At 54.3% G+C, this 27,708-nt stretch overlaps 1 protein-coding gene across 1 annotated transcript in view; it reads left to right on the top strand.

Annotated features, from left to right (window-relative positions):
* The window catches only part of MYOCD (myocardin), a 32,421-nt gene extending 5,311 nt beyond the window's left edge, over positions 1–27,110 (top strand). Inside the window, exons 2-12 of the mRNA XM_058817353.1 lie at positions 2,551–2,616; positions 5,997–6,052; positions 10,471–10,546; positions 13,051–13,212; positions 16,871–17,046; positions 18,406–18,531; positions 19,033–19,289; positions 19,630–19,783; positions 21,433–22,374; positions 25,914–25,971; positions 26,548–27,110. Of these exons, the coding sequence (XP_058673336.1) occupies positions 2,551–2,616; positions 5,997–6,052; positions 10,471–10,546; positions 13,051–13,212; positions 16,871–17,046; positions 18,406–18,531; positions 19,033–19,289; positions 19,630–19,783; positions 21,433–22,374; positions 25,914–25,971; positions 26,548–27,110 (2,636 nt within the window). The remainder of the gene's footprint in view (positions 1–2,550; positions 2,617–5,996; positions 6,053–10,470; positions 10,547–13,050; positions 13,213–16,870; positions 17,047–18,405; positions 18,532–19,032; positions 19,290–19,629; positions 19,784–21,432; positions 22,375–25,913; positions 25,972–26,547) is intronic.
* The last annotated feature ends 598 nt before the right edge of the window (positions 27,111–27,708 follow it).

Raw genomic sequence — 27,708 nt, 5'->3', positions numbered from 1 at the left:
GGTTTGGATGGTGCCAGGGGCTCCTCCAGCCCTGGTTTTAAGCACTGTAGGTTGTAAGAGAAAGGTGCAAGCCCTAAGCTGGCATCTGCCAAGCTCCAGCTCTGCCTCAGAGGCTGCTCCCCTCTTGTTCAGGGATGTTCAGCATTTTTGTCTAACACTGTCCACTACATTTCTTCAAATGGTTTGCAACAGGCCTTGGAAGTCCACAGAAATATTTAAGAGTAAAGTCACGCATCCTACTGCATGGGGAGGTCCAGAATGGGATGAATATTTGGTGGCTGAAGTAACTCTTTCATCTGTTGAGTGTGTGCTGCTCCTGGAGGTGGCTGCTATTTGCACTGGCCTGTCCTCACGTTATTTGACAGCATCACATTTTCCTCCTTGCCCTGTAGCTTAAGGATGGGCCAGATTTAGGAGATTTGTAAGCTCAGCATGGCCCATGATGAACTCCCTGCTTAGGGAAGGAATTGCTCAGCTCTCTGTCACCCCAGAGCAGTGGGTGACATTGCTGGCTCACAGCCTTTCTGCCCCTCAGCACAAAAACCAAGCTGGAGACCTTTTCATCGTCATCCCATAGGCCCAGACCCCTCTGTGACAGTCTCACCACAGGGCAGGAGGCAGAGGAGGGGCTGTGAGGTGGAGAATGGACCAGCTGCAGGGGGATCTGGGGAATCTGGATACCCAAGTGTTGCTCCTGCAATGGGATCTTGGGAGATCTGGGTGCCCAAGTGCTGCTCCTCCAGTGGGATCTGGGTGCCCAAGTGCTGCTCCTGCAGTGGGATCTGGGGGATCTGGGTGCCCAGGTGCTGCTCCTGCAGTGGCAGAGCTGTGGCAGTGAGACCCCCAGGTTTCCATCACTTCTTGCAGCAGGGCAGATGATGAATCCTACACCCACCACAGGGGAAATCATCATCACCCTCCCAGCTATGCCCCAGGAGGATTTGTACCCTCTCCTTTTCCTCCTCACCAGCCTGGCTGGCAGCTGGCTGCTCCAGGGGGCTGGGGAATTGTTTGTTTGCTAGGAAGGGCTGGGAAATAAGCAGGAGCAGCAGGGAATGTGGCACAGACTGTTGGAATCCCCTTGCCTGTGTGGATGTGGTACAGCACTTGGTCTGGCTGTGTGGGAAGTTGGAGTGAAATGGTGCAAATAATTTGGCACCCGTGGGAGCTGTGAAGGGAAGTGATGGAGGATCCTCACTCAGATATTTTACAGCCTGCTGGGGCACTGCTGTGGCCTTGGCAAGGTGCTGTGTGTGACTGGAGAAGGCTTTGCTGTCTCTGGTTCCTGTCCATAATGTGGTATTGTGTAAATTGCCTCACTTGAAGGCAGGCTTCTCTAATTCCTGGGACACTGGACCAGGACTAGGAGAGTAGAGAACCATTCTTGGGTGAGCAGCAGATTGGTTTTATTCTTGGCCAGTTTCTGACCTCCCTGAACTCACCTATCCAATAAAGATCCATCTCTTCCTCAGGGAAAGTGCACAGTATTGTGAGCAGTCACAGAGAAGGTTCTGTGCAGAGAAACTGGGGTACAGCTCACACCTTTAACCTGCCTGCATAGCCCAGGAGGAAACCCAGGCATTCCCAGAGCAGGGACTGCCCCATTTGCTGTTGAGGGTCCATCAGGGGGTGACTTCTGCAGATAACTGGGTGCAGTGTAGGTACTCAGAGAGTGAGGGGCTAAATCCATGTCCACAGGCAGAACCAGCACTCACTGGTTCCATGGGAAAGGTGGTGAGGGTGGTGCCATGGGGCACAGGAGGGTTACAAACCCCCGGCAGCAAGGTTTGCCAGTGATTTCAGCCACCAGCTTCCCCCTGGGTTCAGAGAGCAGCACACACACAGACTTCACCACATACTGAAGGCTGCATTTTTCCCTCACAGCAAGAATCTATCTTTGGTGTCCAAAGAAGTGCTGGAATTTGGCAGGAGATCATTGTCCCATAGGAAGCCTTCACTAAACATTTGCCCTGAATGTGAAACATGGTTTGTCCAGAGGACATGGAAAAGTCACAAGCACTGGCATCCCAGGGAGCCCCATGCTTTGGGGACTGCTCTGGGAGGGATTATTTTTCAGCTCCATCCCACATCCCAGGAAAGCTGTGTTGTGGACATGAGCTGCTGGCAGAGCAGGTTGCTCCCAAGGACAAAAATGCTGTTCTTGCCTTTCTTTTCCTTCCAAGCCCAGCTCAGTCCAGGGAGCTGAGGAGAAGCAGCCTGGGGCTGTTCTGGTGGGCAGGGAAGTTTGTGCTTGTTGTGACTGAGGTGTCTGTAGTCATGGCAGGCTGTACTGAGCTTCCAGCAGGACAGCAGGGAATGAGCTTTGTGTTTTCTTGAAGACAAATTTGCAAAGCAAAGGTGTAGAATCTGACTAACTCAAAGTACAGGCATGGTTCCCAGGATGATGGATGAATTGAATTGTTGGGATGAGCTGAATTGTTGCCAAGGCTGGTCCAGCAGTGCCAGAGCTGTGTGCCACACACAAACCCTGCACACGTTGTCCCTGTGTAATCCTGCCCCTGTCCCTGACTCTCTCTCTCTCTCTCACAGTTTTACAGCTCCGGCTCCAGCAGAGAAGGACCCGTGAGCAGCTGGCAGACCAAGGCATCATGCCACGTGAGTACCTCCTCTGCCTCTTCATCCTGGCTCATCCTGGGCACTGCTGGGGCACTGTGTGGCACCAGCTGCCTGCTCAGAGCTTCCATAGGCTGCAGAGATGTGGTGATCCCTGGTGCTGTGCATTTATCACACAGACTGTGATGGCCCTGCTCAAGCTGGAGTCAGGAGGGATGCTTGCCTTACACCATCCAGAATTTCAGCTGCAGAGCTCCCTGTCCCAGAGGTCACTTAGCAGGACAAGCAAATCCAGCTCCAGCAGGGGAGTCACAGAGCTGTGCACAAGGCAAGGGCAGAGAATTTCCTGTGCTCCTGTAAAGGCCAGGAACCTCTGTGACAGGACAAGGGAGAGGATGAGGAGGGTCATTCCAGGCAGCTCTGGGAACTGCCTTGACCCCAGTGCACACACCAACCCCTGGAGGAGTAGGACATCCCCAGATGTGTGCCCAGGCAGGACCCCACAGGGCAGAGCTGTCAGTGCACCCCTGAGGCCATGGGAGCTGCTTGCTGCACAGTGACAGATGTGTTCCCCCTCTGCGCCCACCCAGCCCTGCTCACCTGGCATTCCAGATGAAGGACAAACCCCAGTACAGCGTTATCATGAAACCATTCTGCACCAGAAAGTCAGAGCCCAAAAAGTCAGAGAATGAACACCATCCCCTTCTGCACCTGCAGGTGCATCATGAAAGCTGTAGCAGCACTGGAGAAAGGATGTTGGGAGCTCAGCCCTGCTCAGTGGAACACTCCATCCTGACCTAGCTCAGGCTCCATGTGCAAATCTGTGCTTACCTGGGACCCAGGTAGAGGATTCTCCTTTCTGTCTCATCAAGGACCCTTGGGGTCACTGCTGAGATCACCATTTCCCAGAGGCTGTGGCACTTCTGTCTCTTCTGGTTGCCCCTGCAGGCTGTGATGCAGCTCCTGCCTAAGCAGCAGAACACCACCTCTCTAAGGCATGGCCCTGGCACTGCTTGCTGCACCCTGTCCCTCTCCTGTCCCTGCTGGAGGATTGTCCTGAACCCCAGACACCTTCTCAGGACATTCTGGTCAGCACCAAGCACCAGGAAAACTTGAGCAGGATGACAAAAATATATCAATGATTTTAAGACTGATAAATGCACACTCTCCATTTTTCACCTGCTTATTTCTTTAAGCATATAGATTTTATGCTTTGATCACAAGACTCCAGGGGCTGAAGCTTTAAACAAAATGCTGTGATATTTGTTAGAGCAATGCAGGAACATGGGGCAGCAGTGCCCCCTGAGAGGTTTGTGCACCTGGGGTGCTCTGTGAGGCTGTGCTGTCACACATGGCACCCCACACCTCCAACCTGACACACTGCAAAGGGTTCAGCCAAATCTCTCTGATGGCAACTGAAGGGTATTTTCCTCTTACTTACAGCTTCTTTGCACTCCCAACTTCTAGGCTGACATTTTGCAGTCTGGTTTCTGTCCAAGAAGACCATTTTGGGAAACTTGAGCACGGTTCACTCACTGAAAGTAATAGAAGAAAAGGCACTTATGCCATTATAAAAACAAACAGGCAGAATTTAACTGCTGAATTTGACATCAAGAGGAAGTGTCAGATGTTAGCATTTCATACATGGGAGCCCCAGCCAGTTTCCCTACGGCTTGGGCATGTGCAGACATTCCTTAGGAAAAACAAGGCTTTGTTATCTGTATCTTCCCATGCCATGTTGGTTCTGAGGACCAGCAGGTGAGTCCCCCTGGCTGTGATGGACTGCAGAAATACCTGTGCTTGAAGGCCCTGCTGCTGTACAGCCACCCCCTCATCCTCACTGAAACCTTAAAACAGCTTTCCCCAGGTGATCAGCACCACACACAGCACCTCTGCCCTGTGCCCCCAGCCCTCACCCATCTCATGCTGAAATGTCATCCCCTGACAATTTCTCTGACCTGGCATTGCTAGCAATGTCTTTATTTGTTCTGCAGGCTGATACAAGGTGCAGCACCCCCCTAATTCCTCCAAAAACCTTGGTAAATTACTGAACTCTGCAGCACTGTCCTCTGGAATAGCCCAGCAATGGTCAGTGCCTGCAGCACGCTGCCAACACCAGAACCTCACATCAGCAGGGCTGGGGAGCTCCTCTCTCTTGCTAACTCCATTTTCTCGTGTGCCCTGTTTAATTTTCCTTCTGGTTAAACCAGCTGTCACCAGGGCTGGTGGCTGCTCACTGGAGCGTGGCACAGCAACACCAGCTTGTCTGTCTGTCTGTCTGCTTTCCAAATGGCAGGAGCAGAAATGTGCCCTCTGTGGCTTTCTGTCACTCACTGGATGTTCCAGGGGTTGCCTGGGTGTTGACTACCAAAAGTCAATTCAGAGGGCCCCCAAAGCTTTCCTGTTTCTCCCCAGTCTTCTTTCCATCCTCCCCTAGACTGATGGAGGATAACAAGGCCTGCATGAGAATAATTTCTGTCTTTATTGGATCCCATTCAGAAGATGAAAAGAGAATTTCTGTTGCCAGACAGAGTTGCAGCACTGTTTCTGTGGGTCAGGGCACCTTCCCCTTCCTTGTCCCAATGGGAACAGTTAGTTTTGTCTGCTTACACAGACATAAAAGAATTTTTGTAGGATGTGAGAAGTATTAACCCCTTCACCATGCAAATTCTGCCTCAGTTTCCACTCCACCACAGTAAAAAGGGGAATGTGCAAGATTCCCCATGACTGCAGTACAGGCTGCTCCATGGGGCTGGTGCTCACTGGTCCCTGAGTCACCAGGGATTATTTTTGGGAGCACCACTGGGTAAATCCTCTTTGAAGTCAGGAGATGCTGAGAACATGCTCTGCTGCTTGCCATGGGAGGTCCCAGATGTCACAGCTGCTTCTGAGCAGGGGACAGGACAAATGTCAGCCATGGTCAGTGACAGAAGAGGGATAAAGGAGCACTGGCAGTGCCCCACTGGAGGCTGCACACAGACCCCAGGAGCTGAGGCAGGTGTTAATCCTCCTTCTGGCCTCAAGCCTCAGCCACCTGCAGGTTTTCTTTCAGCTGAGGTCGCTCACAGGTGTTTGCTCTTCCCAGATCTGTCTTCTGGAGCTGTGATGCCTTCCACACCTGCAGGGCACATGACAGGGAAAGGATTTCTCTGCTCTCTGCCGTGTCCCACAGAGCACTGTGTTTCAAAGCCTGCACCCCTCCCTGCCCACGTGCCTCCTGCTCTCCCCATGCTCTCCTGGACTGGCTGAGAGCATGGGATTTCCCAGAGCTTTCCTGAGTTATTTTTAGTCAGCACAATAAAGAGAACAGCTAGTTTGTGTTGCTATTTTTATGGCACTCATTAAAATGCTGTTGCTGAATATCCTGGTAGCTGCTTGCTTCCGCTCCTGTGCTGACTGCTCCTCTCTCTTTCCTGTTGCAGCACTGAAAAGCCCATCTGCATTCCATGAACAGCGAAAAAGTCTGGAGAGAGCCAAGGTAACTCCTGCAGAGGGAAGTTCCCAAAGAGGGAACACACCCAGGGGCTTGCTTTGCATGGTCACGGGGTTTGAAAGCACCTTGCACCACTGTCCCCTCCTCTGGCACCCTCCACGCTGGCCCAGCGGCCAAGGATGAGGGCACTGCTCTGCCTCCAGAAATGCTGCCAGGCTCACAAATCCCCTTCTCTGAGCAGGGATGGTTTAGAAAAAGGGCAGATGGGGCATCTGTGTGCTGAGCTGTGGGGTTTTACAAAAGGGTTCAAGCAGGGCAGGGTTCAGCATGGCTTTGTCAGTCCTTGCAGTAAATTCCAACCAGTGGAGCTGCTGCTCCCCCCCAGGTCACATCCACAGCTGCTCCTGCTGTGCTGGCTGCTCTGCACCCCTGGCAGCCAGCTCAGAGCAGGGAACAGGGTCAGACAGGGTGCAGGGCAATGCAGGGGCCACCTCACCCTGTCCCAGGGAACTCACACTTGTCACCAGGCAGGAGCTCTGCCTTTCAGCTCTGAAATAGCCATTTCCAGGAAACTTTGAAACTCCGTGATCTGATCACTTTTTGGGAAATCACATTGGTTTTCCAATCACCAGCAATGCAGCCTTGCTCAAGCTGGAGGGATGATCCTAGAAAGGGAAGCAATTCATCATGCAGGTTTTGCTTGAACACGAGAATTTGTTCCATTAATCTGCAAAATGTGCTTGCAGTCACATAGGAAAGGACCTTTGCAAGGAAGAATGATTGTGAAACACAGGGAAGTGCTCTTCTGAACTTAAACACACTCCAAATCACTTGCCCCAAGTCTCCTGTGGTAATAAATGGCGAGCATAAGAAATACAGCATGACTCTGAAAGATTAGTATGCTTAAAAAATTTCAAGCAATCCAAAGTATCCTTGAAGTGTCATATATTTTACAGTTAAAGTATACATTTGTGTCTCTTTGCCTTTCTCTTCAAAAGCTTTCACTGGCTAGTTGCCTGGGGAAAGGGGAAGGATGGTCTAGTCCATCCCAAACCATGAGCATGTTTAGAAAGTGCTAATGAAGACACTGAGCTCAGCCCATAATAAACATTATTCCCTTGCAAAGCTGCCCTGCTTAGACCTGGGAAAGGGAAGATCAGCAGCTGTTTCCAGACAGTCACTCCAAGACATTTGTTGTTTAGCAGATACTGCCCCAAGCTGATGTTGTGCAAACAGAAAGCAGATAACTGTTCATGTGTTGTGAAAGCTCCTCTGCTTCAGCTGATGTTAACAAAGCTCACATCTGAAGGGTTCATCATTTGCACCCCAGAGACACAAATGCAGCTCATTAACAGCCAGGGTCCAAAGGAACTGGAGTCACAGCAGGAACACAGCTGTGGGACAGCAGCTGGAGCTGAGCCCAAGGCAGGACCTGATCTAAGGATTAGTTGGACATGCATGATGGGAGTTTAAATGCACTCAGGTGCAGACACCAGCTTGCTCTGACCTGGCACAGGAACCAGGCAAACCCACATGGTCCCAGCACAGGATTGTGTTGGTGGAAAAAAGCTGTGAAAAAAATGGGGGAAGGGTGAGGCGTTGTAAAGACTTTAGTAAATAAAATGTCTATTGTTTGTTTAAACATGTCACTGGCTATGTTAGAGGCTGGCACCAGGCCAGCACAGCAGACTTTGATGTTCTGTAATAGATTCCTGGGGTGGAGGACAGAGAGCAGGCTGGCTTTCCTGGGGCTGTCTGGCTCAGCACACAGAGGCTGCAGGGTGGCTGCCCCAGAGCAGAACAGCCCCACTGGGCAGGTCACAGAATCCACAGAATTCACAGAATCACTGGGTTGGGAGAAACCTTCAAGTTCATCGAGTCCAACCCAGCCCAAACACCTCAACTAAACCCTGGCACCCAGTGCCACATCCAGGCTTTGTTAAACACACCCAGGGATGAGGACTGCACCACCTCTCTGGGCAGCCATTCCAGAACTTTATCACCCTTTCTCTGAAACACTTTTCCCTGCTATCCAACCTGTATTTCCCTTGGTGCAGCTTGAGGCTGTGTGCTCTGGTTGTGTCAGTGCTGCTGGAGAAAGAGCCCAGCCCCAGCTGAGCACAGGCACCTTTCAGGAGCTGTGAGAGTGACAAGGTCCTGACTAAGGAGCACTGACAGACACCCACTGCCATGAGCTGCTCTGGTGCTCTCTGAACTGAAACCCAGCCCAAGCTGTTCTGCTGAGGTTTGAGCACATTACTGTGTGTATTCAGAGCTGGGTCTCTGTTTTTTTCTGTAGCACTTTAAAAGCTGTTTTACATCCTGTGCCCCAATAGGCATCTCAGTTCTGGGCTGACCCACCTCCCCTCCCCTCAGCCCCCTCACTGGTCTCATCTCTGACCCAGGGGTGATGTCTGTGGCTGCTGCCCAGACCCTTCCATGGGCACAGACCAGGGCTGAGCTGACACCCTGTGCTCTGGGTTTGGAGTTGTGGGTCAGCTGCTGACCACTGGATTCTCCAGAGCCTTTTATACTTTCCCAATGCATGGAGTAACTGATTTCTGCGCAAGGCCCTGTCCAGTGACCACTGCAGGAGCATCTCTGGTGCATTAAATCTTCATCCACTGCAGTGCCCAATCTCCTGGTTTAGCTGTGGCTGTGTCCTGACCACAGCCCTTCCCAAATGTCCTCCTTGAATCTGCAGCACATGTATTTCAGATCATCAGCTGTGCCAAACCCTGGTGTGGTGTAATCAGTTAGCCTTGAATGATTCAGAATGAGGGAGTATGTCTTCTATCATTCAAGGCATTAACTAATATATTGACTAGCAGGAAAAATTGCTTTGTAACAGGATTTGATTTATTCTTGTTTAGACTCTGAGCCATTTCCAATTCCTCTGGTGATCCAAAGCTATGATCCTTTTTTATATTAGTCTTATCCAGACCAAATTTCTCTGGCTTGCATGTGAGAAAGCCATGGGAGATAATGTCAAAACATGCTTTGAGTCAAGCTGCATGATATTCATTGTTTATTCCTGTACCAGAAAACTGTCATTTCTCCATAGAAGGAATTTTGGTTGGTGTGATGGGATTTGTTCTTGATAAATCCATCCTGGCTGTTGCTCACCTCCATGCTATCTTCAAAATTCATTTCTATAGATTGTTTGATGGCTTGATTCAATATCTTGCTGTCTGGTTTCTTCTTCCCATCTCTTTTAAAGCCAGCAATTACTCTCCTTTGCCCAGTTTCCTGGAGAACCATAGATAGCTGCTATTTCTCCAGCCTTATGTGTCTCCAAATTGTTTGGGAACATTTTACTCCTCTGAGTACCCTCTAACCTTCTCTCCAACGTGACAACTGGGGCTTCTTCTCTTTTCTTGCTGAAGGTTCTTGGCTGAGTCACCTGTTTGATAAAGAGCCATTTGTCTTTTTAGTGGGGATGGTTTCTAAAAGGCATTAAATCCTGTAGCCATCTCAGCAGTATGCTGAGAATTATTTCTCCTGTTTATGGAACACAGACAGCACTTTCCATTGCCTGATCCTGGCTGCAGAATCCTTATAAGATCTTTTTCTTATGATCCTGTACATTTTTTACTGTGGATTTCCAGTTTTGTTCCAGCTGCTTGTATTATTCTTTTATATTTATCCTTAAGATTTTAGTCTCTTTGAACTATGTACAATTTCTATGTGCTATTTCTTCTTGCAGCTCAGCTTAGCTAAGAGCTTGTCTAAGTTGAGCTCTAGCTTTTCTTCACCAGGGGATAAGATTATATTTGTATTTTTGAGGTAATCTGCCCTCAAGGCTCTTTCTTGGCCCTTATGGATGGTGCTCCTGTAGCTCTGTGTGCCTCTCTGTTCCCAAAGCCATGAGGGAGTTGGCACAAGGCTCCAGGACCGTGTCCAGCACCAGCCCAGCTGCAGTGACTGCAAAGCTGATTTTCCCAAGCCCACATCACAGCTTGGGTGGGGAACAGAGCACAAGGCCTGCAGGGCTGCAGGAAGGTTAACCCTGGTGGCTGACCTGGGTTCAGAATCTGAGTGGGTTCAGGACTTGTTCTGCCTGATGTCTCACCCCAAAGTGCTGGGCTTCCCACAGAAGCCACTGCTGCCAGGGCATTCTGAGCATCTCAGAGGGGACATGATGGGCAGGGCCACCACTCCCAGGGAATAGTGTCACCCTTCCTGTGTTCTCATAACACTTCAGGCATCAGAAGCCCACTAGTGATGGCAAAGGGCACAGAGTGGGTGCAGTGAACAGTCAGCAGCTTCATGTACCTTGTTCTCTTTCTGAGGAGCTTCTGCCCAAGAACAGGACAGTGTTTCAGGGATGAGAAATGTCATTTAGGAGCTCACTCAACCCAGCTTGTGATAAATTCAAAAGAATCATGGGATGGCCCAGGGGCAGGTGCTCTCAGTACCTTAGTGCTGCTCCAGGCAGGTAACTTTGCATTTGTGTTCTGCAGACTGAAGATTATCTCAAGCACAAGATCAGAAGCAGGCCTGAGCGCTCAGACCTGGTCAATATGCACATTCTGCAAGGTAAGAGTTTCTCCCACACACTCCTTGTGTCTCCTGCCCTGGGACTTGTGTTCCTCCTGCCCTTCTTGTGTTCCTTCAGGAATATCATTGCCATTACCTTGTTCCAGCTGCTCATGGGGGGCAGACTCAAATGGGACATGTTGTATGAAATTGTGTCCAGAGCTGGTGTTAGGAAGCAGGACACACTTTTATTTCCTGACAGACACAGTCCCCAGGCCACCCAGGCTTTCTCCCATCTCTGGCAGTATAAGATGCTGTAGGGAACAGCTGTGAGAGAGAATTCTGCTACACACCAGTGCCAATATCTGATCATGAAGAGCAAACCCAGGGAATTTGTTGTCCAGGGCACTGAAATTCCTATAGCAGACCATTGTAGCACCTTCCCAAGCTGGACATCTTTTGTTCTGCTGTAATTCTGGATATTCTGTGTGACAGCCCGTGCAGTCAGTGACCCAGGCAGGGCAGTATGAAAAGCCCTGCTATCAGTCTGTGAGCCACAGCAGCTCTCTCCTCTACTCTCCCATCCTGGTGTTGCCTCTCAGGCAGAGCTGGCAGAGCTGGATCCCATCACAGACAGCAGAACACCACAGTGTCCCTCGTTATCTCCAGAGATAACAAGATCCTTAGAGACAGAGAGGATGTGCAGCCTCCCTCCCTCCTTGAGTCCTGTCACTTGCCTGGAAGAAGCAGATCACTCTCTGGCAGCTGTAACTGCTGCCCTCTGCTCTCAGCATGGATGCAATCTGTATTTCTTTTTCCTTCTGGCAGGCAGGAGGGCTGAGCCTGGGTCCAGTGCTGGATCAGTGTTGCTGCCTTGCTTTTCCCCCGGGTTTCCATCCCAAAAAAAGCTAGCACCATTGCTTGGTGAAGAGATGGAGAGTGTGATTCCCTTAGGTTAAATAATGGAGCTGGGGGGCTGTTACCAGACATGGAGACAGCTTCAGTCCCTGGGCATGGACAGGGACAGAGGGATAGAGACTGCAGAGAGCAGAGTGCCTGGCTGTGCACTCAGCAAGATGCATGTGCTGCCCCACAACCCCTTACCTGCACCCTCTGCTCACACATCTGTCCATCCTGCTCTGCATTTCAGAGCTCTGTCTTGCCATATCAATTTTGTGGATTTGACTTACAAATCCATTTTGTTCACAACTGGACCTAGAGGTGATTGGAACTGAGCAGGTGACACAGTTTGCACTTGGACCTAGAGGTGATTGGAACTGAGCAGGTGACACAGTTGGCATCATCCAAGTGCTTTACAGGCCTCCCTTCTGTTACAGTTCACCTTGAAGAGCTCATTTGTGTTCACTGGTCTGTATAATGTGAATGGCCCTAGAGCAGCTCTCCTGTAGAGAACTTCCATGGTGCCAAGCCCTGTAGCTCATGTTCCCTATAATATCTCTTCCAGAGAGTGTCCAGACTTTGAAGAAAGAACAACCTTAATGCAGCTGCTCTTACTTTAGACCCTCCAGGGTTCAGAAATGATCTGGTTTAGGATCCCATTCCCTCACTACTCATGCCTGGTCCAAGAGAGGAGCCAGACAGCTTTGTTCAGGAAATCTTTCTGTTTAAGTTGATATTCTTCTGTCACCATTTAACAGCTTGGGGTTTCTCAGCTGGCTTTGGTAGGGCTGCAGTTTCCAGATCTACCTTTTGCTCTGCTCCTCCCCAGCTCATTTTTCCCTGAAGGCCTGGAGCACTGTAGTCATGTCACCTCCAAAAGTGCACAGCCAAAGGCTCAGCATTTTAAATTCCAGTGTAAGCCATTTACTCCAGTCAAGCACTGCCAGTGGTTCTATTCTCCAGCTGTTTCCCATCTGCACTAACCCAAAAGGGGCCAATGGCAGAGAGAGGAGCTGGAGACCCTTTGGCCCTTTTTGGTGGCAGTTTGCTGACGAAGTTTCCATCACAGATCACTCCTGGTCCCTGCAGAGGCTGGTCCAGCTGTAGGCAGGGTTTGCAAGCCCAGGATGGTAGAGAGAGGCTCTTGTTTGGGAATGGAGAAGCTGGGCCTGAGGGTCAGAGAAGGACCCATGTCCCAAATCACAGCAGAGCAGATCCTGCTGTGACTGGGGACATGGGTCCTTCTCTGAGCCTCAGGAGCAGATCCTGCTGTGATTGGGGACATGGGTCCTTCTCTGAGCCTCAGGAGCAGATCCTGCTGTGATTGGGGACATGGGTCCTTCTCTGAGCCTCAGGAGCAGATCCTGCTGTGACTGGGGACATGGGTCCTTCTCTGAGCCTCAGGAGCAGATCCTGCTGTGATTGGGGACATGGGTCCTTCTCTGAGCCTCAGGACCTGTGTCTGGCAGAGCAGACCCTGCTGTGCTGAGTCACGCTCAGGTACCACAGCCCCAGAGGCTGTGCTGGAGGGCACCACATGGTCAGCTGGCTCCTGCTCTGTGCCAAAGCCCACTGTTCATGGAGAAATCCACTGCTGGGAAGGGAATCCTGAGTGCTGTGCCCACAGGAGCCCCTGACCCTGATGCCTCTGTTTGGCCTTTCAGACTCAGCTGCAGAGGGGTCTATACAGTCCACCCAAATGAAGCTGAAAAGAGCCCGACTGGCAGATGACCTCAATGAGAAGATTGCGCTCAGGCCGGGTCCTTTGGAGCTGGTGGAGAAGAATATTATTCCAGTGGACTCAGCTGTGAAAGAGGCCATAAAAGGTACTGACAGTGCATGTGGGTGTTGTGTGTGTGCATGGAGTGGGGCAGGGGCTGCCACAGTGACTGCAGGAAGTGACCAGCCTGGATGTAAGAGCTGCTTTTATTGCTTAAATTGAATTATTTTCAGAGTAAACATCCCAGTCCAGCACAGCCTGGGAGCACAGAGCTCTCATCTTAGAGCAGTGACACAAACATGCACCAGTGCTCAGCCACATTCCCCCAGAAGGAACCTCCCTTCTTATACCCCTTCCCTCCCCAAGGCTCTGAGCACAGCAGTGGTGATGTTGGAGAGAGGACAGTCCTTCCTTCAGCATGGGAGAGAACCCAACAGGGTTTGGTGGTGAGAGCAGCCCAGATTCTCCCACTCATGCCCTGCCAAGCTCTCACATCCCAGTAAATGGGGGTGGAGTGGCGCCAGTTCAGGAAGGCTGAGGGTTCTCTTTTATTTTTTACCTCTGGTGGTATCCAGGACCCAGCAGAGCAGGATGCTGCATCCCTGGGGTGTGGAGCACCCTTGGGGTGCTAAATTGCTGGAGAATATAAACAGGGCACACTCCTACCAGCCAGAGCCAGCACTTCTCTTATTCCTAAGCTCGGTTTTCCTCCATCACCTCCTCCCACCAGAGGAGGGAGGAAGAATCATCCACAATTACTTCCCCCACGCTGCTGTGGGAGCCAACACAGAGCAGAAAGGTGACTCAAATTTCACCAGGGCTCAGTGCCAGGACAGGGAGATCCAAAAGCAAAGAAAGGAGCAGGAAAGCCAGCAGGGTCCTGCAGTGACATGGCAGCAACTCTTAGTTTTAAAGTCTGGGGCTGTGTCCACATGTCCAAACTGACACTCAGGTCTCCAGTGAGACACTGAGAATTGCTCTGTTCTGTTGCTCACAGTTCCTCAATTAATGGGATCATTTCCATTTCCATAATCCCGTTTAAAAGGTCTGTTCTGAAGCTCAGAGCAGGCAGGGGACAATGGCAAGGTTTTGGGGAAGAAAGGGTCTTGGAGTGACAGGAGAGATGCCAAAAATGAGAGTTGAAACAGGAAGCACTTTGACTTTTATTTCATCTCAGAAACCATATTAAATGACATTAAATACTCCAGGCTCAGATATTGCTCTGTCCTGCCCCACAACTATTCCTGCTCTTGGTTTGGGGCTGTGAAAGGCAGGCTGTGTATGTACAGCAGCTTCTCCAGCCTGGCCCTGGAGCTGCTCCATTCCCAGCGTGTTGCAGCTCTCCTCTTTGAAGGTGAAATGTTCCAGGACTCTGCCTGAAGAGGAATTTTTAAGGAGAGTTCAAGTAAAATCTCCCCAGCCACTTACTAAAGGAGAGTACAGTGGGAAAAAAAAGGTTCAAAAAATCCCCCCCTTTATAAACATTTGAGGCAGCGTGAGCATGACTTTATCCCCTGGAGCTGAGGTTTGGAGACAGGAGAAATGAGCTTGAGTCTCAAACAGAGCATCTCTCCAGCTGCCTTGTCAGGAGCTGGTGGTAAACAGAGATTTACAGGACCAAACTGTTAAAAAGTCTGGCTTAAAAATGATTTGTTCAGTTTTAAATTTCTCCCCTTCACAATGCTGTTCTATCACATTGCTGGGGAAAAACGTGTCCTTGTAAGCCAGTTCTATCCCATTTAGGGTCAAACATGCAGCTCATTAGGGTCCAGCATTAGGTTGCTTGGTACCATAGGGTGCCATGAGAAGAAGATGGTGCAGAAACCATCCCTCAGGTTTCTGCAGAAGTTGAAGGATCCTCAAGCTCATTTTTGGAGTCAGAGGCACCTTGTGGTACTCACAATTTGGGGCAAAGGGCTGAACACATAGCGGAGATGAGTACCGGCACTTCTGAACGTTAAGCCTTTTGTTTTTGCAATACCAGAAAGATGACAGGGTTTAAAATCATTTTACTTTAACCTTGGAATCTCAACTGTTTATACAGTGGAAAGTTCAGCTGACGTGTTCCTCTAATCACCTCCGGCAGGGCAAGCACAAAGTGCCAGACCCCAACCGAAAGCCCCAACGTCCCAGTGACAGGAGGCCGCCAGTGCCCTGCATAGCTGAGCAGTGATACAAGGAACTTTTTTTACCAGGTCCTTGTCATCACTTTGTCCAATGCGCTCCAGAGGACAATACCCAGTGCATTAGAAACAGCCTGGAGCAAACACCATCCTGCCTGAGATTACAGCAGGGACATGGGACCCAGAAACAATACGCTCAGGCCAGGCTGGGTGAGAGCAGGGCAGATAAGGGAAGCATTCCCCATTGGCACAACCCTGTGGTATCAAGCAGCAGGATGCAGCACATTCCTGTCGTGCTCTGGGCTGTCGCTGTGTCCTGAAGGTCCCTTGTGCTCCCAGCTTTGGCACCACTTCCCAACACACACTCCCCTGTCAGCGCAGCAGGAGCCCTGCAGATCCACAAGTTCCCATTGCTTGGAGTAACTTGTCCCAAGAGGGGATGTCCATGCTGGCCTGCAGCTCCCATGCAGCCCAGGTGGCCCATGCAATGCTGCAGCTGCTCAGGGACCTGTTTGGGTGCTGCCTCTGATGGAGAGGACACAGACCCTCTTTCCAGGGACAGCAATTTGAACACAGCTGCTCTCATTTCCCCAGCCCATGTCTGGGCAGCAGCTCAGGCAGGGAGCCAGGGCTCTGTCCTCGCCCACCCTGGCACCAGCAGCCACAGGGAGTGGAGATAACCCTTATCTCTCAGATAGGGCCAGGGGTCAGAGCAGAGTTGCGTGTCGTTGAGAAGGTGCACATTGCTAGGGCAGCAGCAGGGACAGGTGGAAGCTTGTCCCCAGGCCCTTCCTACTTCCCCATTTGTCACCTCACTATCAGCGTGCCAAGCTGCCTGACAAATGCCAGACATGAGCACGAGGAGATTACAAGTGTGGCCATGTTGCTCCTTCCTCTACCCCCACCTGCAGCTCTCCTGAGGCTCACATGAGACCTTTTTTCCTCAGCACTTTATTTATCATCAAACCTCGGGGTCAAGAGCCCTTGCCCATCTGACTAGCAGACAGCAGTGCAGGAGCTGTGCAGGGAGGGCAGCCTGGGGCTGTCAGGCAGTAGAAGTGGTTGGAATTATGTCCTGTGGGTGAAACCTGTGCACAGAGACAGCATGTGGGAGCCTCTGTGCACCTGCGGCCACATCCACCCTTGTTGGCTCTTGTGCTGTGAGCAGATGGATCACATTCCGAGCTGATTTCAACCTCACTCCTTCTGCTCAGGACAGAGACCATGCATGGTGTGGGTGTTCAGCTGGGGTGCTCAGCTCAGGGAGGGCGATTTGTGCCCCTCTCCCATCCCAGCCCAGCAGAGGGGCAGGATGGCAGAGCCCCTCCTGCCCCAGCCCCACCTTCTGCACCAGCCCTGCTGTGCTGGTGGAATGGGCTCCTCCATCCCCTCCTCTCTCCCTGTCCCAAGGAACAAGGGCCATGATCCCAGCTCCTCCATCCCCTCCTCTCTCCCTGTCCCAAGTGCCCTGTGCATGGCTGGAATCCCCCTGCTCTCCCCCAGCCGCGGGGCACCCCCGGAGGTGCCCGAGCCCCCCGTGTGCCCTCACCAGGGCCGGGGAGGGGGCGGCGGGCCCGACCCGGCTCACGCCGTGCCCGTGGCTCCCCGCAGGCTCTGACCGTGGCCCCTCTGCCCCCACAGGCTCCCAGGGCTCCTTTCCCCGGCAGAGCGACGCCTTCGCCTTCGAGGAGGACAGCAGCAACGACGGGCTGTCCCCGGAGCGGCCCCGCAGCCGCGGCTCCCCGGGGCCCGCCGAGCCGCCCCCCGCCTCCCAGGCCCCGGAACCGCCCCCCGCCGGCCCTGCCGAGGCTCCTCAGGTACGGAGAGGCCTCCTGGGCCCGGGGGACAGGAGAGACCCGTGCGGCACAGGGGATGGCACGGGGGATGGCACAGGGGAGCGACACGCGGGGTCCCGGGCCGGGAGGTGATTCCTGCCCTGTGCTCGGCACTGCTTGGGCTGCACCTTCCGTGCTGTGCCCAGTCTTGGATCCCTTAATTTAGGAAGGATGTGGGGATGCTGGAGCGTGTTTAGAGGAGGCAACAAGGCTGGTGAGGGGTCTGGAACACAAGTTCTGTAGGAGCGGCTGATGGAGCTGTGATTGTTTATCCTGGAGAAGAGGAGGTTCAGGGGAGACCCATCACTCTCTGCAACTCCCTGACAGGAGGGTGCAGCCAGGGGGGTCAGGCTCTTCTCTCTTCTCCCGGGAAACAGCGACAGGACAAGAGGACACAGCCTTAAGCTGCACCAGGGGGAGGTTCAGATTGGACATTAGGAAGAAATTCTTCACTGAAAGACTGGTTGGGCATTGGAATGTGTTGCTCAGGGAAGCGGTGAAGTCATCATTCCTGGAGGTGTTTAAGAGCCTGGATGTAGCAGTCAGTGCCATGATTTGGTTGACAAGGTGGTGTTAGGTGACAGATTGGACTCGATGGGGACAAAAGTCTTTTCCAGCCGTGTTAATTGTGTGATTCTGTGACATTCTGTGTCATTCTGTCATTCTGTGTCGTTCTGTCATTCTGGGACCGCGGGGGGACCGCGCTGCGCGGGGCCGGCGCGCCCACTGCCGGCCGGCGTGGGAACTGCAGCCTCGGGGAGCGCCGGGCCGGGGTGGAGAGAGGGACTGGGGGGACTGGGAAAAACTGGGGGAAACTGGGGGAATGTGGAGGCTGGGGGAACAGGGGGACTGGGAGGAAATTGGGGGTAAAATGGGGGAATGTAGAGGCTGGGGGAACAGGGGGACTTTGGAAAACTGGGGGAATGTAGAGGCTGGGGAAACAGGGGGAATGGGGGAGCTGGAGTGGATCGAGGCAGACTGGAGGGACTGGGATGGACGGGGAGTAAAGGGAGGAACTGGGGCAGGCTGGAGTGGGGGAGGACCAAAAGGATTTTGGCCATCCACGGGTCAGCTGAGAAGAGTGGGCTGGTCTGGAGGATACTGAGGGGCCAGCTGTGATCGAGGATACAGGGCTCAGGTGAAACTGGGAGGGCTGGAAAACCAAGGAGGAGGCAGAGAACTGGGAAAGGACTGGGATAGACATGATGGGACTAGGATGCACTGAGGCATCTGTGCGGATTGGGAACAACATGGGGTGAGGAAACGGGGCACCAGGAGCCCTAATCCAGGCTGGACAGCCCTGGACCCGGCCCCACAGCCCCTGTCCCCTCTCCCTTGCAGGATCGTCCCCCCAGTGCCGATGGGCACGCTGCGGACGCTGCCCCGGGGCAGGGCAGCCAGTGCGACAGCCCCAAGCAGCCCGCGGGGCAGGAGAGCCCGACGCTGCCGCTGCCCTCTGCCGTGAAGGTAATGCCGGTGCCTCCGGCTGCCCAGGATGGGAACCAGCCCGGGGCAAACAAGCCTGGAGTGCCCATGTGCTGTGCCACAAATGTGTGAAAACTCTGGTTCTGGCCTTAAAGGCTTTGAATAATTCAGGCAGACATCCTTGTGTCAAAAACTAATTTAATGAATTGTGTTATGGTACAAGATACAACATTACACCTTGCTAGAGGCAGCTGCTTGAGTCCTGCACTGAAAACATCCCCTGGGGCTGGAGCAGGAGGAGATACCAGGCCACACTGGAGCACCTTCCAGCAGGGAGGGTCTTTCTCCCATCTCATGTGCTCTCCAACCCAGCTGAGATGGGACACAGTGCCAAGGGAGTGCCCCACAGCCAGGATCAGCAGCTCAGAGTTGGAGTGTCACAGTGCCAGCAGGAGCTGCCTTTGTTCTGTCCCAGGCCTCTGGGGTCCCATGGGGATGGCAGGAGCTCTTCTCACCCCTAATTCCTTTCCTTCTTTCCAACAGTCCAAATCATCCAGTGACAGCAAGAACCGTCACAAAAAGCCCAAGGACACCAAGCCCAAAGTGAAGAAGCTCAAGTACCACCAGTACATCCCTCCAGACCAGAAAGCAGAGAAGTCCCCTCCACCCATGGATTCTGCATATGCCAGACTGCTCCAGCAGCAGCAGCTCTTCCTGCAGCTCCAGATCCTCAGCCAGCAGCAGCAGCAGCAGCAGCAGCAGCACTTCAGCTATCCTGGGATGCACCAAGGGCAGCTAAAGTGAGTGGCACTGTGCCAGCAGCAGGACTTGGTCCTGTTTCTCTCCAGGCTTTCCCTTCTGTATCCATTTCTGCCAGAGTAAGTGGATAGAGGCACACCACCAAAACAGAAAAACTTGGGAACAGCACAGACTCCTTCCAAACCACTCTGGCTTTGCAGTCTGGTTGAGGCACCTGTGGTGGGACACCAGCCATCCCCTGCAGCCCAGCCTGGTTTTCCTTGGCCATCCTGAAGTCTCACATAGGGGACAGCAGACCCAGGGGAGCAGAGGGATGGGATGCTGGGCACAAAGACCTTGGGGAAACAGACAAGTTACCCCAAATCTCCTTTGTTATTTCAGGCAATCAAATGAGCAAATGGTCAAAAGCTCAAATCCTTCATCAACTTCTGGCAACAACACCCCTCTTTCTCCAGTGAAAACCACCTTTTCAGGCCAGACTTGTGTCTCATCTATCAAGCCAGGCCCTCTGCCCTCCAACCTGGATGATCTCAAAGTGAGTGCCAACTTTGTCACTGCAGGAGCAGAATGTCACAGCCTGAGTGTGCTGTGCTGCCTCTGAGTGTGCCAGGGAGTGCCCCAGGCTGGGAGGGGCCGTGTTAGAGATGAAACAACCTGAGCCCCCTGCTCTGAGCCACCCAGGAGAGCAGCACAGCACCCTGGGCAGGGCTTGGTCACTGGGGAGGCTCTGAACACCAGGGCTGGTTGCTCTGCAGGTGGTGAGGGGTGCGCTGCTCCAGCCTGTGCAGCAGCAAACCAAAGGTGCAGCCTGGGGAGGCTGCAGGTCAGGCTGAAGGATGATCTGAGCTGCTGCTCCTGCAGCTCCTGCCTCCATCTCTGTGTGGTTTTGGCATTGTGGATGCTCTGACAGACCTGCCAGGGGTCAGTAGAGCAGCATGACCCCCCTCAGTGACTCAGCTTCTCAGCCAGGCCAGCTCAGCTCTCTGCATAAGCAGATATCTGCTGCTCCATGCACTGTTTTGAGCCCCTCTCATGTAGGCAAGAAAGGGCATGGGGAGAATCCCTCATATCAGCTGTTCTTGTATTCTTTGCTAATGGACCCTCAGTCATGGGAAAGGCCAAATCCTTCTAGGAGCAGAGACCTGGGGGCAGCCCTGAGGTAGAAACAGATGAGTTTGCCCTAGCTCAGGTGACTGAATCGTGTCTGAGCACAGAACATGTGGCTCCAAGGTGTCACAGTCTGTGAGCCATCAGCTGGCTCCTGGTCTGGGCTAGAGCCCTCTGCTCATGGAGAAATCCACTGCTAGGAAGGGAATCCTGAGTTGCTTCCCATACCCAAGGACCACTGCTGGTTCGTGGAGGAGTCACAGTTCTCAGAGGAAAGATTTCCTGTTAGGAAAGGTTGAGATTCTGCAGGATGGGCAGTGGTCAGGCGTGTGCATGGTGTGTGGTGACTGCAGGTGAGACAGGGAGCACCTGGGAGGTCAGAGGTTAAAGCTGGAAGCTGTGATCTGAGACTCCTTGTTAGAAGCACTGGGTTTCTAAAGGGCTGATCTGCCACTGAGCCTTGATGGGTTTTCTCTTTGAGCCAGGTCTTATGAGCTCTCAGAGGAACTCATCACACCTGAGATAGCTCAGCTACCCCAAATGGCATAAAATTAGCAGGATGGCTTCTGAGGTAGTGTTGGAAACAGAAAAAGTTTTAATAAAAGGCAAAATAACAAAGTTCTTACAGAGAAAAACCAAGCCAGGGGTAAGAGGTTCTAAAACACTCCAGAAAAGCAATTATTTCCTTTGTTCTCTTCTTTTTCTAGTGAATTGCTTAGGTCAGACCTCTTGGCCTCTGTCCAGTTGGGTAGCCGCCATAGGTTTGAGGTGAAGTCCCAAAGCTCCTATGAGGTGCCTTTTTACCAAATTGAGGAGAGAAACTTCTGGGCTTTTTTTATCCTTTTTAAGGAGCCAAAGGATAATTTGGTCACTCTATCGACAGGGAGCACATTCCTATAGAGTCTGACCACGAGTGATTTCTCTTGCCCGTATCGGAGCTGAGGCAGCAGCTCCGGATCCGAGGCCTGCCCGTGTCGGGCACCAAGACATTTTAAGGAGCCAAAGGATAATTTGATCACTCTGTCAATAAAGGGGCACATCCCTACAGAGACTGACCACAAGTGATTTCCCTTGCAGGTGTCAGAGCTGAGGCAGCAGCTCCGGATCCGAGGCCTGCCCGTGTCGGGCACCAAGACGGCGCTGATGGAGCGGCTGCGGCCCTTCCAGGAGTGCAGCAGCAGCACGGTGCCCAGCTTCAGTGAGATCACCACCGTCACCTTCCCCGTCACCCCAACCAACACCCTGTCCAGCTACCAGTCCCAGTCCTCCACCAGCATGTTGTCCAATGGTTTCTACCACTTTGGCAGCACCAGCTCCACCCCGCCCATCTCTCCTGCCTCCTCTGACCTCTCTGTGAGCGGCTCCCTGCCCGACACCTTCAACGATGGGCCCATGGCTTCCCCACAGTTTGGCCTCCAGCCATCACCAGTGCAGGGCAGCGCTGAGGAAAGCCTCATGAGCAGCATGAACGGAGGGAGCATCCAGCTGGAACTGGAAGGGATAGACACGGAGAAGGACAAGATGCTGGTGGAGAAGCAGAAGGTGATCAATGAACTGACGTGGAAGCTGCAGCAGGAGCAGAGGCAGGTGGAAGAGCTGAGGATGCAGCTCCAGAAGCGGAAGAGAAGCAACGGCCTTGAGGAGAAGCAGCAGCCTGCTCAGCATTTCTTTGGTGTCCCCATCAAGCAGGAAAACACAGTGTCCAGCTGTCCATTTGCATCCAAACAAATGGCCCTGAAAGGCCAGGCGGGCAGCTCGGATAAGCTGAGTAACTGTGGAGTGCCACAGGTGCCCCACATCGTGAACAGCCACTGCTTGGAGCCCGCAGGGCAGAGCACCATCACCTCCTCGACATTCCTGAGCCCGCAGTGCTCCCCGCAGCACTCTCCCCTGGGCGCTGCAAAGAGCCCCCAGCACATCAGCCTGCCGCCGTCCCCCAACAGCCACTACCTGCTGCCCGTGTCCCCCGAGGGCCGCAGCGGGTCCCCCCCGGGCAGCAGCTGCCTCCGCACGGCCCCGGTGAGTGCCAGCCCAGCCCGCAGCCCTCCGCTCACACCACGCGGGGGAGGCCCTGCAGATTCCTGCTGCAAGTGTCCCACATGGGCAATGGGATGGAGGCTGAGAGCACTGCAGGGTCCAGTGCAGGGTTTCTTCTGGGGAGCTCTGCCACCGCGGCCAGTTGTCCTGGAGGGGTGACAGCACAGCTCTTGTGCCCCATGGAGCCCTGGCACAGCTCCTGCTGCCCTGGGGAAGCCCTGGCACAGCTCCCCTCCTCCCCAGCACTGCTCTCTCTGCCCCTAGGTGAGCCCTGGCAAAGCTGCCTGTGTCCTGGGAGCATCCTGGCAGAGCATCCTCTGCCCTATGGAGCCCTGGCACAGCTCTCTCTGCCCTATGGAGCTCTGGCACAGCTCTCTCTGCCTCTGGAGGAGTCCTGGCAAGCTCCCACTTCCCTGGGGGAGCACTGGCACAGCTTCTCCTACCCGAAAAGAGCCCAAACCCAGCTGCCTCTCCCCTCAGGGGGAGTCCTGGCACAGCTTGCTCTGCCCTTGGGGGAGTCCTGGCACAGCCGTGCCCCATGGAGGCCTGGCACAGCTCTGTACACAGCAGGTACACCCCAGCGTGGATCCCTCAGCTCCTGGGAGAGCCCTGGCACAGTTCCTACACCCCTGGGAGACCCCACTGCAGGGCTGCAGGCCTTCCCAGGAGCTTGCCAAGCCATTGTGGCTCCCAGCAGTATGTGAGGGATTTTCACCACTGAGGTGGAGGAGAGCAGTTCCCCTGGGGAAGCCTTTTCTCAGGGAGCTGGAGCAGGGCTGGCAATTGAGCTCTGCAGTCAGAGAGAGCTTGTGCCTCCCTACCAGGCCAGCACAGAGCTGTCCTCAGCAGCCACCACTGCTCACTCAGCCCCCTGGACAGGCACAAACACTTGGGGAGGGGGACATGCTGCACAAAACAGCACAAGGCTCTGATCACAACAACCCCAGTGCCCTCACAGGGGTGTGGCAGGGCAGGTTGGGTGTGTGGGACAGCCCAGCCCAGAGCAGGGCTCTCCCAGCCCTGCACAGTGGCCCTGAGCAGGCATTGGGGTGCAGCCCTGCACAGTGGCACAGAGTGGGGCTCAGGAGCATGGCAAGGTAGGTGCCATGGGCAGCTGGCAAACAGCACAGCCAGGGAGGTGGCAGAGGGCAACAGCTCAGGGTGAGGAGGGCACAGGCAGAGCTGCCAGTGGAATGGGCAGGGAGGGCAGTGGGGCTGTGCAGGGGTGAGGAAGTGATGGGAACACTGGTTTGAGTGGTTGGGGAGCAGAGCAGGGGATGCAGGGGGTGACCCTGGCACTGGGCACTGCAGCAGAGCTCTGGGGGCAGTGGGACACAGGGCTGTGAGCTGATACCCAAGAGAGGCACCAGGGCTGCTCTGGACAGATGGACAGTGGGCAGTGAGGCTCAGGAGGGAGCTGTGACACCACAGGGGCATCTCCAGCTGCTCCCTCACTGCCCAAGGGCAGGGGCATCGTCCCATTGTGTTCTGCAGCTCGTCCCAACTCCACCATCACCCATCCTGGACATCCCTCTGCTGCCTGCAAGGGGCTCCTGGGGGTGAGGGTCCTTCTTCAGCAAGAACTCTTCCTTTGTGCCCAGCACTGCAGTGCTGTTCCCCATGAGCCAGGGGCAGTGTTCCTTCAGGCTCCCTCCACAGAAAGGTGGCCGGGATGTGCATGGCCAGGCAGAGTGACCCCACTGCTGCCCTGGATCCAACCCACCTGGAGGAACAATCCCCTGGGGCTGGTTTTTGTAGGACAAGGCCATGGCCAGGCCACAGGGAAGGACACACGAGGGCTGGAGGTGATGGGGACAGCAGCTGACAGGCACTGGGCTTCACATGCCATCCATCCTGGAAAGGGAGCCTGGCAAAAAGCTGGCAAAGACATGCAGATGTTTGGCACAGGCAGAGATTTCCCTCTTCCCAGTGACCTTTCCTGGCCTGAGCTCTGTGAGATGTCCCCTTAGGTGGTGATGGGGGGGGCTTGGGGTGGCTGGGGAGGTGCCTCATGTGGGGTTCACACTCTCTGAACCTGAGAGAAGCAGAGAAAAGAATGATCAAAACGATTCTTATCTCATTTGCTGCACCTGTGGTGTTCACAAGTGGAATGCATTGTGGAGATTGTTCACCTGGAGGGAATTGGTCATTGGATTCTGGTGTGAGTGTTTTGATCATTCTTTTCTCTGCTTCTCTTGGGCTCAGAGAATGTGAATCCCACACCTCATCACTGGCCAAGCACAGCTGACCAGCAGCAGCATCTCTGCCCTCCCCTTGTCCTGCATGTCCCCAGGACACCAGGCTGTCCTGTGCCACCTGTCTGGCAGTGACAAGGGGCCAGCCTGGCCCTGGCTCTCAGAGCTAGCTCTGGGGCTGCTTTACCTGCCTCTGTCCTGCTCAAAGCCGGGCATTTTGGGTTGGTTTGACCCACAAAATTGTCATTTTCCCTCACCAACCTCAGCAGGATGAGAGCCAGGGCTCCTGCCATGCACTGACTCCATTTCCCTGTATCTCCCCATGCAGATGGCTGCGCAGTCAGGCCAAAAGTTTTCTATTTCATCCCCAAGTTTTTGTAAGTCAAGCCCAGCCCTGTCAGAGGTAAAGCAGCCTCCACCCTATGAGGATGCAGTGAAGCAGGTAACTGCATGGTTTCTGTTTTCTCCAGCCTAGGGCTGCCCCTGCTGTCTGTCTGCAGTCAGTGGGACTCAGCTGCAGGAGTCCCACCCTGTTCTGTTCTCTGGGCAGGACAGACCTGTTTCCATGAGGAATGGGCTTTCCTGAAGGGTTGGTGCTGGCTAGCTGCCACAAAGGAGGACACCCTGCTGGGCTGGATGGTGTCCCCTGTCAGGGCTCCTGACACCCCCCAGCTCCCCTGGGTGCCAGTGTGCTCTCTTTGGGTGCTCAGTGCTGTGTCAGAGACAGACCCTTGAGCGTTCCCAGGTCACTAGGAAAGCTCATCCTGCTCATCCATCTGCCCCTGAGCCATACCCTGGAGCTCTGTTCCTGCAGGGAGGACTGGCCATCACCCAGGAGCACCCAGAACACCCAGGAACACCTTCCTTCCCATCAGTCTGGGAGCAGCCTCAGTGCTGGGACTGCTGGTGCCTTCGAGAAAGTGGAGTGATACTGTTAGCAGGTTGAAAATGGGTTTATGCCAGCGTGCAGGAGATTTGCAGGTTCTGGCCAGGGAGAGGAGGGAGACTGGGCAGTGCAGGGAGGGCTGGCAGGCACGTGCCAGTGTGAGGTGCTGGGGCCAAAATGCTGTGTCCTGAGGGCCCTGGGACAGGGCAGGCTGTGGTGGCCACAGGGCAGAGGTTGGCAGCAGGGAAGGTGCTTTGCTCATTGTGCCACATCCCTGCAGTGCCCTGAATGCTGCTGCCAGCCCTGTGTTGGTGTGGCCTCTCTTTTGTGTGGGAGGAAGCCATTTGTGGGGTCTAGAGCCATCCTTTCTGGGGTATAGAGCATCCAGCTGGCTTGTAGCTCCTAATGGCCTCTCCTCTCCTCTTTGTCGTTTGCTGCAGCAGATGACACGAAGTCAGCAGATGGATGAGCTCCTGGACGTGCTGATTGAGAGTGGAGGTATGCTCTGCTTCCCTCTTCCCCTCTGGGGCTCCCCCTCCAGCTCAGTGCACCCCTGCAGAGCTGCCTGAGTCGAGCACAGCTTTCCCCTGCCCTCCCTGTGCCAGCAGCCACTGAGATTGAACCCAAAAGCACATTGGCCCTCCTGGACTCTGCTCCTGTGTGTGCCAACCCTTTGGGGTGGTCTGGGCTTGGCTGTCACCTGTGCAGAGAGAGGGGACAGCAGCACAGGAGCCCTGTGCATAGCACTGCCAGCCCCTGCCCACACAGAGCCCCCAGTGCCCCCCATTCCCAGGGCTGCCAGTGCCATCTCCCACACTTCTGCTGCCCTGCCCTGTGCAGAGTGCTGCCTGTGCCCTTCCCCAGCCCCTTGGGGACTGCTGCCAGTGCTTGTGCCCTCGGGACTGTGTCCAAACCCAGGGGATAAGGTCAGAAAGCAGGAATGTGTGAGGGAGGGTGGGCAAGCAGTGCCACTGGGATCGAGCAGGTCTCCAGAGGGATGCCCAGGAGGTCAGCTGAAGGGCTGTGGTGGTGGGCACTGCCAGGGCACCTCAAACCCTTCTCCTTTGTTGACAGAAATCCCAGCCAATGCCAAGGAGGATCGTTCCTGCCTGCAGAAGGTGCCTCAGATCATGGTGTCTGCGGGGAGCTCGGCTGGCCCTGTCCCCAAGGGCTCTGCCCCCTTCGAGCCGGGGCCCCCGGCCCCGCTGCCCTTCGAGCACTGCCCGGGCAGCAGCGACGCCCACCTGGAGGTGCTGCTCAACAGCCCCCTGGGCAGGGTCAGCGAGATGGCCCTGCTGAAGCTGGGGGCAGAGGAGCCCCCCTTCGAGGGCATGATGGAGGGATTCTCTGGCAAGGCCGCCGACGAACTGCTCAACTCCCAGGAGATTTTACAGACTCCCCTGTCGCCCATGGACACCCAGCTGTCCCCCTCCCCTGCCGAGGGCTCTGCCTTGCAAATGAGCTTCACTGAGTCTCCGTGGGAAACGATGGAGTGGCTGGACCTGACCCCCCCCAGCTCGGCCAGCGGCTTCAGCTCGCTCACCCCCGCGGGGCCCAGCATCTTCAACATCGACTTCCTGGACGTGGCTGACCTCAACCTCAACACCAGCATGGACCTGCACCTGCAGCAGTGGTGAGGGCACGTGCTGGGGCAGGGGGCTGTGGGCCTGCAGCAGGCAGCACAGCGCTCCTGCCGTGCCACAGAACGTGCAGGGCTAACGTGTGCCTCGTCCAGGGCAAACTGGAGTCATTTCCCAGCATATAGACTTGTTTGGATTTCCAGTCACTGAAAATTGACAACACAGCTCTGGTACTTTGGTTTTCCTCCATTGACACAACCCCACAGAGGACACCAGTGCCTGAAACAACACTTCCTTTGATTGACAAGAACTTCCATTTTCTTTCCTTTATCTTTCCCCCTCCCAGTTTTAGCAGTCACTCTTGTGAGAACTGGAGCAGCTCATGACAAGACTGTGTGGTGAGGTGACCTCACCTGGGTGGCAACAGGAAATCATGGAGAGGGAAACGCCCTCTCCTCTCCTCTCCTCTCCTCTCCTCTCCTCTCCTCTCCTCTCCTCTCGCAGACCTGTTGGGCTCACTTTGGCCATGCCCATGCCAGGGTGAGGAGCAGGGGCTGTGCCCAGCCAGGTGCCCAGGTGCCCAGCACCCTTTGTGCACAGCTGGGCTCTCGTTTCCCTCCTGCCCAAAGCTGCACTGCCCCATCGAGCACAGCTC

The sequence above is a fragment of the Ammospiza caudacuta genome, chromosome 19 (assembly GCF_027887145.1).
Source record: "Ammospiza caudacuta isolate bAmmCau1 chromosome 19, bAmmCau1.pri, whole genome shotgun sequence".
NCBI classification, from domain to species: domain Eukaryota; kingdom Metazoa; phylum Chordata; class Aves; order Passeriformes; family Passerellidae; genus Ammospiza; species Ammospiza caudacuta.
This window is presented reverse-complemented; position numbering and strand designations above follow the sequence as displayed.